Raw genomic sequence first — 14,611 nt, forward strand, 5'->3', positions numbered from 1 at the left:
GTAAATTGTTAGAAGGCAATAGGGACAGTTATTATTTATTATATATTCTGCCTGACTTCAGAAAAGATTTGATAAATTTTACAATTAAATTATATATAAAATAAGAAACAGAACATAGTACCAAAGTCTTAGAATGAGGTAAAAATGCTGCAGCTATGCATTAAAGTTCCTAGTAATTAAAGGAAGATGTGGGAAGTGATACATTACTTGATTTTCTAAGAAATATCAAAAATTGGCAAAATACATATCCTGTTTCTAAATTCCAATATAAATTAATTTATTGTATATATCCTTGTGCAAGGGACAGTCATATCACAAAAGGTAGTGTTTTCAAGAGTGGTTTTACAGAATTAGAGGCATACTTTTGGTTTGCCTGTGAGAAAGTCCAAATTTTTTCTCACAGAAAAAAAATAGCTATATAGATATATATGGATTCATGTAAGTATCTGGATAGATACTCAAGTAAGTTCCCAGGGTTTTGAAACATAGCATTACAGTCTTAGGCCTGGACAGTTTGAAAAGCAGATACACTTAAATACAATAGAATCTCAATATAGGAGAAATCTAATTATTGATATTGCAATCAGTATTCTAGAATTCTGATAAATAATAGTGGTGCTGACTGATACACCCATCCGTAAGCTACAAAATGTATCTCCAAGAGCCTATGTTAATTATCATATTAGATATAAATTTCTATTTAAGTAATTAAAAATTGGAATATATCTATCCCAAACCATGAACTGTCTTGCCATATAGACATGTTTTATGTGAAGTTAGTTACTTAATTTTTTTCTGTTCCTTGTTGTTGTTGTTGTTGTTCCTTCCACTCTTTTACTTGTATCTCTTCTCTTTCTTGGGATTTCGTAACTATAATTATCCAAGAGATTTCACTACTTATAAGGCTCCTGATTCATGGTACTAAAACCTTCTACTCAATATGAGGAAAAGTAGTTATTTTACTCAGCAGCGTTAAACATCTATGCATCCCATCTACCTCAGAACAAAATTGAATAATTTTACATAAATAAATAGACAAGGAATTAATCTATATACCATTTCAACTGGGAATTTAATCTGTAGAAAGACTGTTTTCATTCTGGTTTTAATATAAGGTGATATACTTTGAATCTTCAAAAGGTTAGAAATCTAATCAATGCCAAGTCATATCATTTGGCTCATATCCTTAGAATCGAAAGTTAATGACAGCTTGCCAAATACTAATGAATCTTACATTTTTTTTTATAACTAGTCATCAAAGAAATGGAGTGTAGCCATGATCAGTGGTTCAACAGCTGGGATGAAAGCATGCGTGCTTTTGCCAAGGGGCATTAGCTTGAGAGAACAGACCTAAGGTTTATTGAGGGGAAAAAGCTAGGATTTTAAGAACTGGAATTTTAAAAACTGGAATTTTGATGAAAGAAGAAATAAGTCTGTTCTTAGAGAACTTTCAAATATCAAGAGGAAATGGTTAAATAAAAAAGGGTAGAGGATGTCTTGGTGGCTCAGTCAGTTAAACTCTTGGTTTCAGCTAGGGTGGTGATCTCTGGGTCCTGGGATCAAGTCCCGAGTGCATTCCTCACTCGGGGCAGAGTCTGCTTGAGATTATCTCTCCCTCCCCCTCTGCTCCTCCCCCTGTCCACACTCTCTCTCTCTCTAAAATAAAATGAATAAATAAAATCTTAAAAAATAAAAGGGTAGCAAAGATTGAAGCTTACCACTCAAGTCCATGACTGACATTTCTGGTGGCACAAGATATTCTCTCAGCTTTCTTTCCAACTGTGTATCTTAATTGAGACAAATACTGGGGCCCTGCGATATGCAATATAATAGCGATGACATGATCAAGTCAAGTGAGAGAGCTCATTCTGATATAACGTGAAATTTGAACCTCTCGGATCTCTTTTTTAAAAATCCATATTACAGGTAGCTGTATCCCCATTAATACTGGCATTTGTGGTTAGCACTTCTAGGTAAGATTCCCATTGCAAATTTTTATAAATTGGAAATCAGTGTCTTGGACTTAGTACATTTCTTTTCAACTTAATAATTTCCTTGCCCACATTATCAAACTAAACTTTTGGAAGGGAGGTAGAAGGAAGAATTCTGGTAGCTTTTCAGTTTAATAATCAAACCAGATGATTGCGTGGTAGATCCCCCCTCCACCCCACCCAGCTGTTCAGCTGTTAGAAGCAGTTAGGATCTGTGATCTTTTATGATATGAGATGATCTTTTATGATATGGAAAGTTTCCCAACATTACACAGTAGGAATGGAATGTTCCAATTCCTTGTACCTCACAAGTTTCCTTTTATAGATTTGAAGGGGATTGGAGTTTAGCTCAGCTTTCTTATCTTCTTTAATATTACATTCACAGTTTTCAGGGAGATTCAGATAAAGGTAATATTGTACATCAGGAAGAAGAAATTAAAGGACGCTGTGATCACTTGTAACTATATTGTAATAACATTGTGAAGAATGGAGATAACCTATGACCCCGAAACATTGATTAGGAATTTAAGTGAAATTTACCATGAGTGGGTGGTGTTTTAATGGTACCATGTTGTGATTATAAATGAGTGTGGCCAGAGTGTCTCCTTTGATTCCAACAGCTATTCAGTAGAGCAGATGAAATCTTTCCAAATCGTATTTTCTGTCAAAGTAGTTTTGAGCAGTGCTGATTATAGCTTAAGATCTCCTCAAATGTTTTTCACTTCATACATGGTCAGCCTATGTACATTTCTAATACCCAACAAACTAGAAAGTGATATCTGATTAATCTGCAAGTATTTTAAAGTGTATTATTTGAATAGTCTTATCAGGAAGTCAGGTGATGCATTTTATTTAATTAATGCATTGTATTGGTGCCTCTGATATTAATTAAAGCAGCGTGGCCAGCCAGCTCTTCATTTTTCCAAAATGAGCTTTTATTGATTAATTGAGAAGAAAGAATCCAAAACTGTAAAGCATTGACCATTAAGGAGTTTATGTTTTAAATGCCTGGTATCTTGAAAACAAAGCATCTTAACATTGTAAGTGGATGATTACCAAGTGATACTCTTCCCCAGTCAGGCATTGCTTTTTTTTAGGTCCAAGGTGAGCATTTTTTGTCACTGACAAATCTTTTCCAGAGAGCCCTGGTGGGGGGGGGGTGGGGGGAGGGGACTGGGAGTTTGGGTGTTTATATTGTTTTATTTACTGTGAAGATCTGAGAATCTCAGCTTTTTTTTTTATTTTGTTATGTTAATCACCATACATTACATCATTAGTTTTTGATGTAGTGTTCCATGATTCATTGTTTGCATATAACACCCAGTGCTCCATGCAGTACGTGCCCTCTTTAATACCCATCATCAGGCTAACCCATCCCCCCACCCCCCTCCCCTCTAGAACCCTCAGTCTGTTTCTGAGTCCAGTCTCTCATGGTTCATCTCCCCCTCCAATTCCCCCCTTCATTTTTCCCTTCTTACTATCTTCTTTTTTTTTTTAACATATAAGGTATTACTTGTTTCAGAAGTACAGGTCTGTGATTCAACAGTCTTACACAATTCACAGCACTCAACTTTAAACAAAGGCTAAAATGTAAGCCTAAGCATTTCCCAAATCCTTTTGGACATGTTAATAAACACAGCATCAGAAAAAGTTTTCTATGGCCCATTGGTTGGAATGCTTTGGACGTCACTGCCCCTCCCTGAGATTCCAAAATTCCAGTAGCATATCAAAAGCTCTCAGAAAGCTCAAGTTATATATGCCCCTATACCTCAGCATTTCTCAAGCTTATTTGAGCATTTTAGCACTGACAGTCTTCCTCCCCAAAACACATAACCCAAAACTAATCATGAAAAAAATCAGACACATTTCAATAGAGGAATTATTCTATCTATACCTGACCAGTATTTTACAAGGTCATCAAAAACAAGGAAAGTCTGAGAAATTCTCACAGCCAAGGGAAACCTAAAGAGACATGAAAAGAAATGTTAATGTTTGCAGGATGGAATTCTGGAACAACCAAAAAAAGGAAATTGCTAAAATTAAGGTAATCTAAGTAAACTATGGACTTGAGTTAATAATAATGTATTAATATTTTATAATTAATTATAACTAATGTACCATACTGAGGTAAGATTTTAGTAACAGGAAATTGTGTACAGGGGTGCATGGGAACTCTGTACTACTATCTGCTTAATATTTCGGTAAATCTAAAAGTGTTCTAGGGGCACCTGAGTGGCTCAGTTGGTTAAGCGACTGCCTTCTGCTCAGGTCATGATCCTGGAGTCCCTGGATCGAGTCCCGCATCGGGTTCCCTACTCGGCAGGGAATCTGCTTCTCCCTCTGACCCTCCCAACCCTCCCCCCTCTCATGTGCTCTCTCTCTCAGTCTCTCTCTCTCAAATAAATAAATAAAATCTTTAAAAATAAAAAATAAAAAATAAATAAAAGTGTTCTAAAATTAAAACCCAGTAATTTTTTTTTCTAAAGTGGCATTAACAAGGAATATACTTCTTTTGGGGAAACTTCCTATTTACAAGTATTCACTCTGCATGCAAAATAGATTGGACAACGTAAAAATATGGAAATTTTAATTAAGCTATTTTCAGAAAAGAAATACAAAGAAACCAAGGCATGTAAGGAGAAGGATGCTGAGCCAGAGTCTCAAATACGAAGGTCACAATTGGAATCTAGGTATTTCTTCAGTCCATTAGACATTTGCCATGTCTGCCTTGGAACATTCTTTCAGTCCTACATAATATCTGGAGACAGATTTGCAAGTAACTCTTGTTATTGTAATCACTGCATTTTCAGGCTCTTGTTCCTATAGCAATAATTCCAGAAAACTACTTAAAATATTTTATATATAATGATTTGTGATATAGTGATTAGTAGTATCATTCTAATAACAATAACAGAGATAGTAACTACTATTTATTGAGCATGACTGGGACTGCGCTGAATGAACCCTTTATATTTTTCTGCTCACACTTTATAACAAACAGTAAACTAGGCATTGTTGTCCTAACTTTACGGAGGAGGAAACCCTTCTGTGGATCCAGTTCTTTACACATTGTCAGTGATATAAGGAGGCTCCTTGGTTTATTCACAAGTCCTTCAATGTTTTAAAAGCTAAACCTCTTATATCCTTTTTAAATATGTTCTTAGGGACAGTAAATAGAACCCTAATAGAAAGCAATTTGGGGGGAGGTTTGGTATTGTAGTCAAATTAGTTTAAATGAGTTAACTCATCTAGCTCTTCCTGGTATGAATAGAAAACTAGAATGAGAACCTGAGGAAAGCACTGAAATTCAGTAATTAAAAAAAAAAAAAGACAAATACTTGTTAGGAATCTGGTAGGAAAACTTAACTTTCTTTATGGCTTAATTTATTTGTGATGTCTCTAAACAGAGCTTAGTAACAGGAAGTGGATTTATTTTAATGCAATTCTGTTTGCTTCTTTGGAGTTTTTTTACTTGAGTTACTGGTTTTGAAAACAGCAAAGTGTTCTTCGTTTCCGTCAGAGACAATCATTGCCTGTGTCCTCATCCTCAGTGTGGGGACAATAGGGCATCCATGAGACTACCTTGCTGGCAACAAATAACTGAGTGATGAATCACCTTTTCTTGACTACATCTCCAAACCTAGTGGCGTGGAAGTGAAGGCCATGTGATATCCATCACTCACTTAACGTGTGCAGAACACCCGCTCCATGACTTATCCAAACTTCACTATAATTTACAGCTACCTGATGTATGTCAGTGATTTAACTTCTCCATATCTGATTTGACTTAGCTGTGAAATAACATTATAAGGTAGGATGTGGGCCTAATACTGTATTTTTTATTCTTCATGTAAGATTTATACTAAGAGAAAATCTTAGTATATCTGTATATACTCTTAATCTGTAGATAGGGTTTAGGGAAGTTTGCTGAAAAATTAAGTCAAAACTATCTTTTAATATACAGTATCCAAGAAAACATATCCACCTCTGGTTTGAATTGAACACCTTTGAAATAGAAAGGACTACTACGTAAGACATTGTCTATTCTAGGGTTCGGGGAGAGTAGTGTTTTTAAAAGAGTACTTGGAGTAACCTTCCCTAATTCATCATTTCCCCTTAGCCATTTCTTTTCTTACCTTTTTCTACCCAATTTCCTCATACTGTGGTTTCCCCTGTCCTGAAGGATTCTTTGACTCTACTGTACAGTCAATATCATATATCAATGAAAGTTAGATATCTCCTTAAATGTCAAACACTAGTTTAAAAAATATATATATACACACATATACATAAATATGTATATGTATATATATATATAAATCGATGATGGTCATATATTAAAGGGATAGGCCAGAAAAGATCTGTTAAAAACCAAAGTATTAACAACAATTATTTGCTTGATATTTACAGTGGATTATTATGCATTTTTTTTGGCCATAGCTAACCATTTGCTATAAGTTTTCCCTGTCTTATATCAGATTTTCCCAAATTGATGGCTACCATTTTTCTGATTCCAATCCCAGAAGAGGTCACAGGGCGTGGAAGAATGGCAGATGATCGGAAAGATGAAGGAAAGGCGCCTCACTGGACCTCAGCTCAACTAACAGAGGCATCTGCACACCCACATCCACCTGAGATTAAGGATCAAGGCGGGGCAGGGGAAGGACTTGTCAGAAGCGCCAATGGATTCCCATACAGGGAGGATGAAGAGGGCGCCTTTGGAGAACATGGGTCACAGAGCACCTATTCAGATACCAAAGAGAATGGAATCAACGGAGAGCTGACCTCAGCTGACAGAGAAACAGCAGGTAACTAAGGGCTCCTCTGTCCCAGGGCTGGCTTTGTGCTTTGAAGTCTGTTTCATCTGAAAGTGAATTAATTTACTGCGATGATCCTCTTTCACTAGTGCTGGGACAGAAATTCCAGTCTGTCAGGGGAAATAGACACCAAAAGGAGAGAAAAATCTTGGGAACTAGCCCAATGTTCCCCCAAATTAGCTGTATTCTTCATCTCATCTCCCTATTTAGTTTATACCACTTTAATTTTAATAGACAAATGGCTCAGTGTGTGTGTGTGTGTGTGTTGCTAATAACTGTCAGCATTTTAACTCAGTGAAAGAAGATTTCACAAATAGTTACTTCCTGATTGTCTTGAATGATATTGGACCCAAATCTGATTGACTGAATAGTAGCATATTTACTTTTGGGGGCAGAAAGCAGTTTGGAGTCTGTCTCCAAGCCTTAAAAAAAAAAAAAAAAAGGAAAGATTGGGGCCCCTGGCTGGCTGAGTTGGCAGAGCATATGGACTCTTGATCTCGGAGTTGTGAGTTCAAGCCCCGTGTTGGGTGTAGAGATTACTTAAAAAAAATAAAATTTTAAGGGGGGTGGGAGGATGGGTTAGCCTGGTGATGGGTATTGAGGAGGGCACATTCTGCATGGAGCACTGGGTGTTGTGCACAAACAATGAATCATGAAACACTACATCTAAAACTAATGATGTAATGTATGGGGATTAACATAAGAATAAAAAATTAAAAAAATAAAATAAATAAAATAAAATAAAATCTTAAAAAAAGAGAAGGAAAGGAAACACACACACATATATGGGAACCATTCCATACTTCCTCAGAGAGCTTTGTAAGAACTAATATTACAGACGCTTAAAGGAGAACATAATTTGATTTACTCTTAAATACTTACTTTCAAAGTATAATTTCTACCAGCAGTCCTCTTTCTTCTGTCATTGATAATATCGCCATTGATGGCATAGTCATCATGTAGCATTAACAGCATCGAGAAACACTCGCCTGCACTGTATTCTTCACCATTATTTTCCTTTTTCTGTACTCGGAATGTAATGTGTTTGAACACAGTAACTCGCAAACATGCTGCTCCAGAAAGGGCAGGTAAACTACAAGTATTCAGAAAGGTTACGCCCCGTCAGAGCCATCCCTTGCCTACTCAAACACTGGTTTTTCTGCACTCCATCAGTCAGCCAGCAACACTTCTCAACTGTACACTTTGTTCAAAAAATATATTTAAATTCAGTGGGGTAAGATTAAAAGCATCTCAAATAACTGGGGAGAAATTACATAAGGACATAGGGTAATTTTTTTAATCCCCTCATTCGAAAGACTACTGTTGAACGTTTTCTTTTCTTTTCTTTTTAGATTTTATTTATCTATTTGACAGAGAGAGAGAGACAGTGAGAGAGGGAACACAAGCAGGGGGAGTGGGAGAGGGAGAAGCAGGCTTCCCGCAGAGCAGGGAGCCCGATGCGGGGCTCGATCCCAGGACCCTGGGATCATGACCTGAGCTGAAGGCAGACGCTCAACGACTGAGCCACCCAGGCGCCCCTGTTGAACGTTTTCTATATGCAAGGTGTGTCAACTTCTGTGCCAGGGCTGGTCTGAGCTTCACAGAGCAGATGATCCAGGAGCAGACACGAGAGCTGTGCACACAATTCAAATGGGCCCATACACCCCATTAGTAAGAAACTGTGGGTACGATTGAAATAAAAATGTTGTTTTTGCCTTTCATGGTCACAATGAGGATTAAATGAGATGGTAAAGTGTACAAAGTCAACAGATCAAAGAATAGCATCTATTAATTACCATTATTGTTATTGGTGGTGGTGGTAGTCATGTCAATATGGACAACAGGGCACTCTTGATCAAGGCATCTTTTTCTACATCTGAGTGTAGAATACAGCTTGAACAGGGTGGGACTTGGGTGTCAGGAGAACCAACTAGAAGGCTTTGAAGAAATTGAGCCATGAGAAGATGAGGACATGCTGAAGCAAGATGGCTGTGCGGAAGGCAAGAGATAATGCGATAGGCCAGGGTTTTTCTCATCATCCTATCCTGCAACACCTGACATTACACTTCAAGTGCTCAATTAATGTATGTTGATGAATGAATGAATGAATGAGTGCACGAATGAGTGCAAAAGGAAAAAGAAAGTCCTTTTCAAATTAATGGTGAAATCTATCGAAAAGTCTTATCAGTTGAATCTTACAGAATATGATAGAGGCTTATAATACACAAAAGAAAAAAGTCACTGTGTGTGCTCGGTCAAGCAGTAAAGCCAACATCACTCACTATTTCTTTTCAGTTGTCTTAAGTATTTAAGAGCATCAGAAAAATCTCTTTGCCAGGTCAGTGTGTCTTCACCTGCTTCTTTGAGAAAATAATTTAGATTAAAAAGGGATTAGCAGACATTTCTTTTAATTTATGGGTTCAGGACCATCCAGAGTTAATTCTGAATTCAATTCATCGTATTTCACATGAATCTTATGTTACCTTTGAGAATCTGACTCTGGAAGTTCTATATGTATGTTCATAGTGACAAAAGTTGTAAACAGTCAGCTGTGGATTAGCAGAGTAAGGTGTGCAATCCAAACTAGGGTGTGATTTTAAATCACACCAGAAATAACAGGCCATGTATTAAGTCCATACAATGTGGAAAGCTGTGGGAAAGGAAAAATGTACAATATTGTCTCCTCATACCTACAGAGGATGTTCCAGTGATAAGCTAATGTGCAATTAGATTTCTCTCCAAACTTTGGCTTAATAAAATAATACATTTTATTATTGATGGTTTATACATAACTGTTTCACAAGCAAAAATCATTCCCAATAAAAAGAAGTGTTCTTAGATCTCAAATATGGTCTTTAAAAATTCTGTCCTTTGATGGTCGGGTTCACTAACATGAGCTGGCATTATATTTCAAGGGGATTATCTTAAAGAGGACCAGAGGAGCAGTACACGGGCCTCCTCTTTTACCATTCACGTGTGATCTATCAGTACATTGTATTTTTCCTTAGAAAAGATACTTCTTGGGGCACTGTTAACATGGCATATTTTCCAGTAACATCAGGTCTTCAACTATACACTGTGGTGTCCAGGCCACTACTAGTTGAATCCAAGGATCTTTCTTCTCCTCTCATACTTTACTATAGTCCTCTCTTCATTGTTAGAAACGAATTTATCCCCAAGGTTGTTTATTTTTATTCATCTCTAAAAGCAAGATCACATGATAAATGCATCTCAATTACTGCATCTTTCTCCCCACCCCCTTTCCTTCATTAGGTGGGCTTACTTCAACTGAAGATCTGACCTCGTCCTCTCTCACCTACCCTTTTCGATGTTCACCTTCATTTTGGGGCCATAATAATTTTTTATTTTTCCATATGCAAGCCCAAAGGCAGCTTTTCTTTGATCCTGTGTGCTGAGACTGGGGGCAGGGAGAGAAGAGAATTGAGAAGGCAATAATATTTTAAATTCTTTTTCTTTATGGATTCCTCTTCTAGATTTCGTCTCTTTCCTTACAATTTATTTATTTTTAAAAGATTTTATTTATTTATTTGACAGAGACAGCGAGAGAGGGAACATAAGCAGGGGGGAGTGGGAGAGGGAGAGACAGACTCCCCACTGAGCAGGGAGCCCGATGCCAGGCCCAATCCCAGGACCCTGAGATCATGACCTGAGCCAAAGGCAGACGCTTAACGACTGAGCCACCCAGTCACCCCTCCTTCCTCACAGTTTAAAGCTAATCCATAGAAAAGTAGATAGAATTATTTGCTCACCTGTTGTAGCATAACTTTTGCTACTTTACGAATTTTTCTTATATTAATTCACTAAAGTAAACTTTTTAGAAGCCATGCCACAAAAGCCCCCCAAAAAAGAAATAGAAACCATTGAGAATCTAGTCACTTAGAAAAGGTATTATTATAATGATTCTAAAAACATCAATTTTTTAGTTTATTTTTTTATTGAAGTATAGTTGATACACAGTGTTACTTTAGTTTCAGGGGTACAGCATAGTGTTTAGACAAGTCTATAGATTATGCTCCACTCCCCACAAGTGTAGCTCCCATCTGTCACCATGCAATGCTATTATAGGGCCACTGACGATGTTCCCTAGGCTCTACCTTTTATTCCCGTGACTTCTTCATTCCATAACTGGAAGCCTAAACCTCCCTCTCCCCTTCACCCATTTTGCCCCTTCCCCTGCCCCATTCCCTCTGGCTACTATTAGTTCTCGGTATTTATAAGTCTCTTTCTGTTTTTTGTTTGTTTTAAAACAGTTGTTTTTATTTTTTAAATTTTATTTTATTATGTTATGTTAATCACCGTATATTACATCATTAGTTTTTGATGTAGTGTTCCATGATTCATGTTTGCATATAACACCCAGTGCTCCATTTAATACATGCCCTCCTTAATACCCATCACCAGGCTAACCCATCCCTCCACCCTCCTCCCCTCTAGAACCCTCAGTTTGTTTCTCAGAGTCCATAGTCTCTCATTGTTCGTCTCCCCCTCCGATTTCCCCCTCCATCATTTTTCCCTTCCTACTATCTTCTTCTTTTTTTTTTTTTAACGTAAATGTATTATTTGTTTCAGAAGTACAGGTCTGTGATTCAACAGTCTTACACAATTCACAGCGCTCACCATAGCACATACCCTCCCCAGTGTCCGTCACCCAGTCACCCCATCCCTCCCACCCCCCACCGTTTTTAAATTGTCTTCCAAAGTGTGAATCATAAAAGGCTTATAATAAACCTTTCCTCTCTTTTCCACCTTGTTACGGAAGAAAGCAAGAGGACCACATTTGGTACCCCCAGAGTTCCAACTCTGAGTGAAAATTAGGAGCCCCATCTTTAAGTTTCTTATCTGAGGGTGGGGCCCAAGCTCATATTAGTATTCCTATCAAGATAACTGGAAGAGGGCGCCTGGGTGGCTCAGTCGATTAGGTGTCTGCCTTCAGCTTGGGTCATGATCCCAGGGTCCTGGGGTAGAGCTCCACGTGGGGCTCCCTGCTCAGCAGGGAGCCTGCTTCTCTCTCTCTCCCTCTGCTGCTCCCCCTGCTTGTGTGCACACTCTCTCTGTCAAATAAATAAATAAAATCTTAAAAAAAAAAAAAAAGACAACTGGAAGAAACCAGTAAGTGAGACCACCTTTCACAGGTGTAGTCACCCATCCAAGATCATATGACTACAACCGGACTGCAGGTCCCCCGCTGCATAGACTAGTGCACGTCCACTACCGCACGCTGCCAGATTCATAATAGCACAGCCAGCTGTCACAGTTCTCAGTTATAGCCCCTTCTATCGCAGAACAGCCACATCCATGGACCTTTAAGCACAACAGAAAACCAAACTTTAGTCTTGGTTTTCAGTATGAGTGGAGCAGGAAAGGAGGTGGTTCTCAGAAGTGTACAGATGCCACAACATCCAAGTATTGAAAATCATGCTTCCGTGATTTTGACTATCCCAAGGTACAATGCTTTCAACACGAGTAGGAAACACCAGTCAGAGTATAAGTGGCTTTTGTGATCATCAAACGCCAATATCAGCTATCTCTTGGAGTAAATTTAAAGATTAAAGAACACTTCCTCAGTTACACACCCCCTCCCCTCTGCCCCAGGTCCCCAAGGCTGCTTTGTTTTCCCAGCATTCCAGGGATCCTATTCAGGTCTACTCCCTCCTGAAGCAGTGAGATCTGGAAACGCTCTTCCAGGTGCTACACTATCGCTTTTCCAGAGCTTACCAATGGAGCTGTGCCTTTGGAAGCCTTGACCTGCCCTTTAACATCCCCATAACTCAGGCAATGAACATGCTCAGATACGTAAGTGTATTGTTGCTGGAATTGTAACTTTTGGCTTAAAAATATGGGACGGAGGAAAAGTTTGTCATCACTTGTGTGCGAAGAGCTGAATATACCTTTAAGCTTCTCTCTGTTTCCCTTTCCAATCTTGGAAAATTCCAACCTGCCTTTTCTTACCCCTCTCGTCCATCCCGCCTCCATTCCCAGATTTGAGATTTACTAGTAGGACTCATCATCCCATTTCAAATATGGCATATTGTATATGATATTATATTAATGTACGCAGAGCCAAAAAAGTACAGAACCGTTTCTCCTGTGAAACGACTAAAGCCATCTGCACCACCCCGCAAGGCAAATAAACACGCCGGCCTAACAATACAAGAGGTTGCAGATTTTCCTTGTTGCCATGGCAACCACTCATTTCCCTGAGCTCCACAGAGAGAGGAGTGTACAGAGCAGAGTTATTTAGCATTCAAGGGTGGATCTGCAGAAAAGCACACAGCCTCACTGCGAAGCGTCTGAGCCTGGCGGTGCCGATGGATGAGTACGGAAAATGGGGATCTTGTCAGTGTTTTCCTTTGAACAGTTAGGCATCTGGGGCTAGAAAGAGTAAGAAAGACAAAAGGATTGATAAAAAGGGCAATTCCACCAGGTTTGTATTTGTCATGTTTGCTTTGTCCTGTGTGGTCTCTATACCATCTGAAGCAGATTTGGGGTATTAGCTTCAATCATCGTATGTGGCTTGTCTTGTTGGGAAAGAGAAGGGTCTGTACCTAATCGAGCGTTCACTTACATGGACATTATAGTAAAGAACTGCATCTCTTACTCTTGGTAAGATATGAGCTTATATATAGTAGGTATTGCTAGCTAGAGCTTAAAGTGTTTTTACGAAGTGGAGGAAAAGACAGGCACTGGATAATGTTGTTTACTTAAATGTGCAGTTATATATAAGGTAGTTCTTCCTATAAAAATCCACTTCACATCTATCTTTGCTCTTCAGCACAAGTCTTAAAGTAGGATGAGATTTGTCTTAAGCCAATAATTCTGAATCAAAATATAAGGAAAACGGTGTCTCTAGACTTCTTTTAATTAAACACAATGACTCAACAAATTAAAACATGTTTTTGTTCCTTGGAATTTTAATTGCCTACAAACACTTCCAGTTGTGAAGAACAAGGCTCTATCTAACACAGTGTAATATGATATTTAAAAACTAAGATTAATTTGCATACACATTTACTCCCATGTATATTCTTCCAGAAAATTCGTCCCATGCACTTGCTGGAAATCAGTCTCATTTCTTTACCATCTTGTTTTACACTAAATGTCAGAACCACAGTCATAAGCACTAGAAAAAAAAAAAAGGTGTTTTATCATTCTCTTTGGGCCACTGACACTTTGAAAAATTATTTTATTGAGTTTGCATCTTAATCAGTGCAAGAGATTTGAGCTAAGAACAATTCAGACCTACTTGTAAAATTCTGTCTGGCTTGTTTTTAAATGTAAATATAATTTAATTATCATTGTATTTTATCACTGTATTTTCTTACTTGACCCTCCCTCCTGATCCCGTATTTCCCAAGACTTTATCAGATATCCTTCTCTCTAATTTGTTGTCATGTATGGTCATCATATTTTTTTCTTTTAAGGTATTCCCATTTTTTGAAGTTTTTAAAACCTCCACTTAGGGAAGAATTCTAAATGTTTCATAAATTCTTTTTTATTTGCAGTGAGCAGATTTCAAAAATAATCAGTCATGAAAGCAAGTCTTCCTGGATTCATTTTTGGACAACCTAAGCCTTTATTTTGATGAGCATTGTGCATGCCCTTTATCTGTCTCTTGTCATATTTCTAAGAATTCTCTCCTCACAAAAGAGAGGGGGAAAAAAAGATAAGAGAACAACTTTAATAGTAATTTGCAACAAATAAATTGCTCTAATATCTTGAGAATATATTAATCACTGATCAATAATGTATTTTTTGAAAAGAATAACGTACATATACATTGAT

The 14,611-nt window shown here is 37.8% G+C and overlaps 1 protein-coding gene across 6 annotated transcripts in view; it reads left to right on the forward strand.

Moving 5' to 3' along the window:
- MAP2 (microtubule associated protein 2) overlaps nucleotides 1-14,611 on the forward strand; it is a 280,194-nt gene that overhangs the window by 196,116 nt on the left and 69,467 nt on the right. For all 6 annotated transcript variants that reach the window (XM_064586996.1, XM_064586997.1, XM_064586998.1 and 3 more), the window contains exon 5: nucleotides 6,515-6,799. In XM_064586996.1, coding sequence (XP_064443066.1) covers nucleotides 6,538-6,799 — 262 coding nt within the window. In that variant the 5' untranslated portion in view covers nucleotides 6,515-6,537. The remainder of the gene's footprint in view (nucleotides 1-6,514; nucleotides 6,800-14,611) is intronic.

Source organism: Mirounga angustirostris, unplaced genomic scaffold, assembly GCF_029215605.1.
Source record: "Mirounga angustirostris isolate CCGP_5_RB_7025 unplaced genomic scaffold, mMirAng1.0.hap1 SCAF_3, whole genome shotgun sequence".
Classification (NCBI taxonomy): Eukaryota; Metazoa; Chordata; class Mammalia; order Carnivora; family Phocidae; genus Mirounga; species Mirounga angustirostris.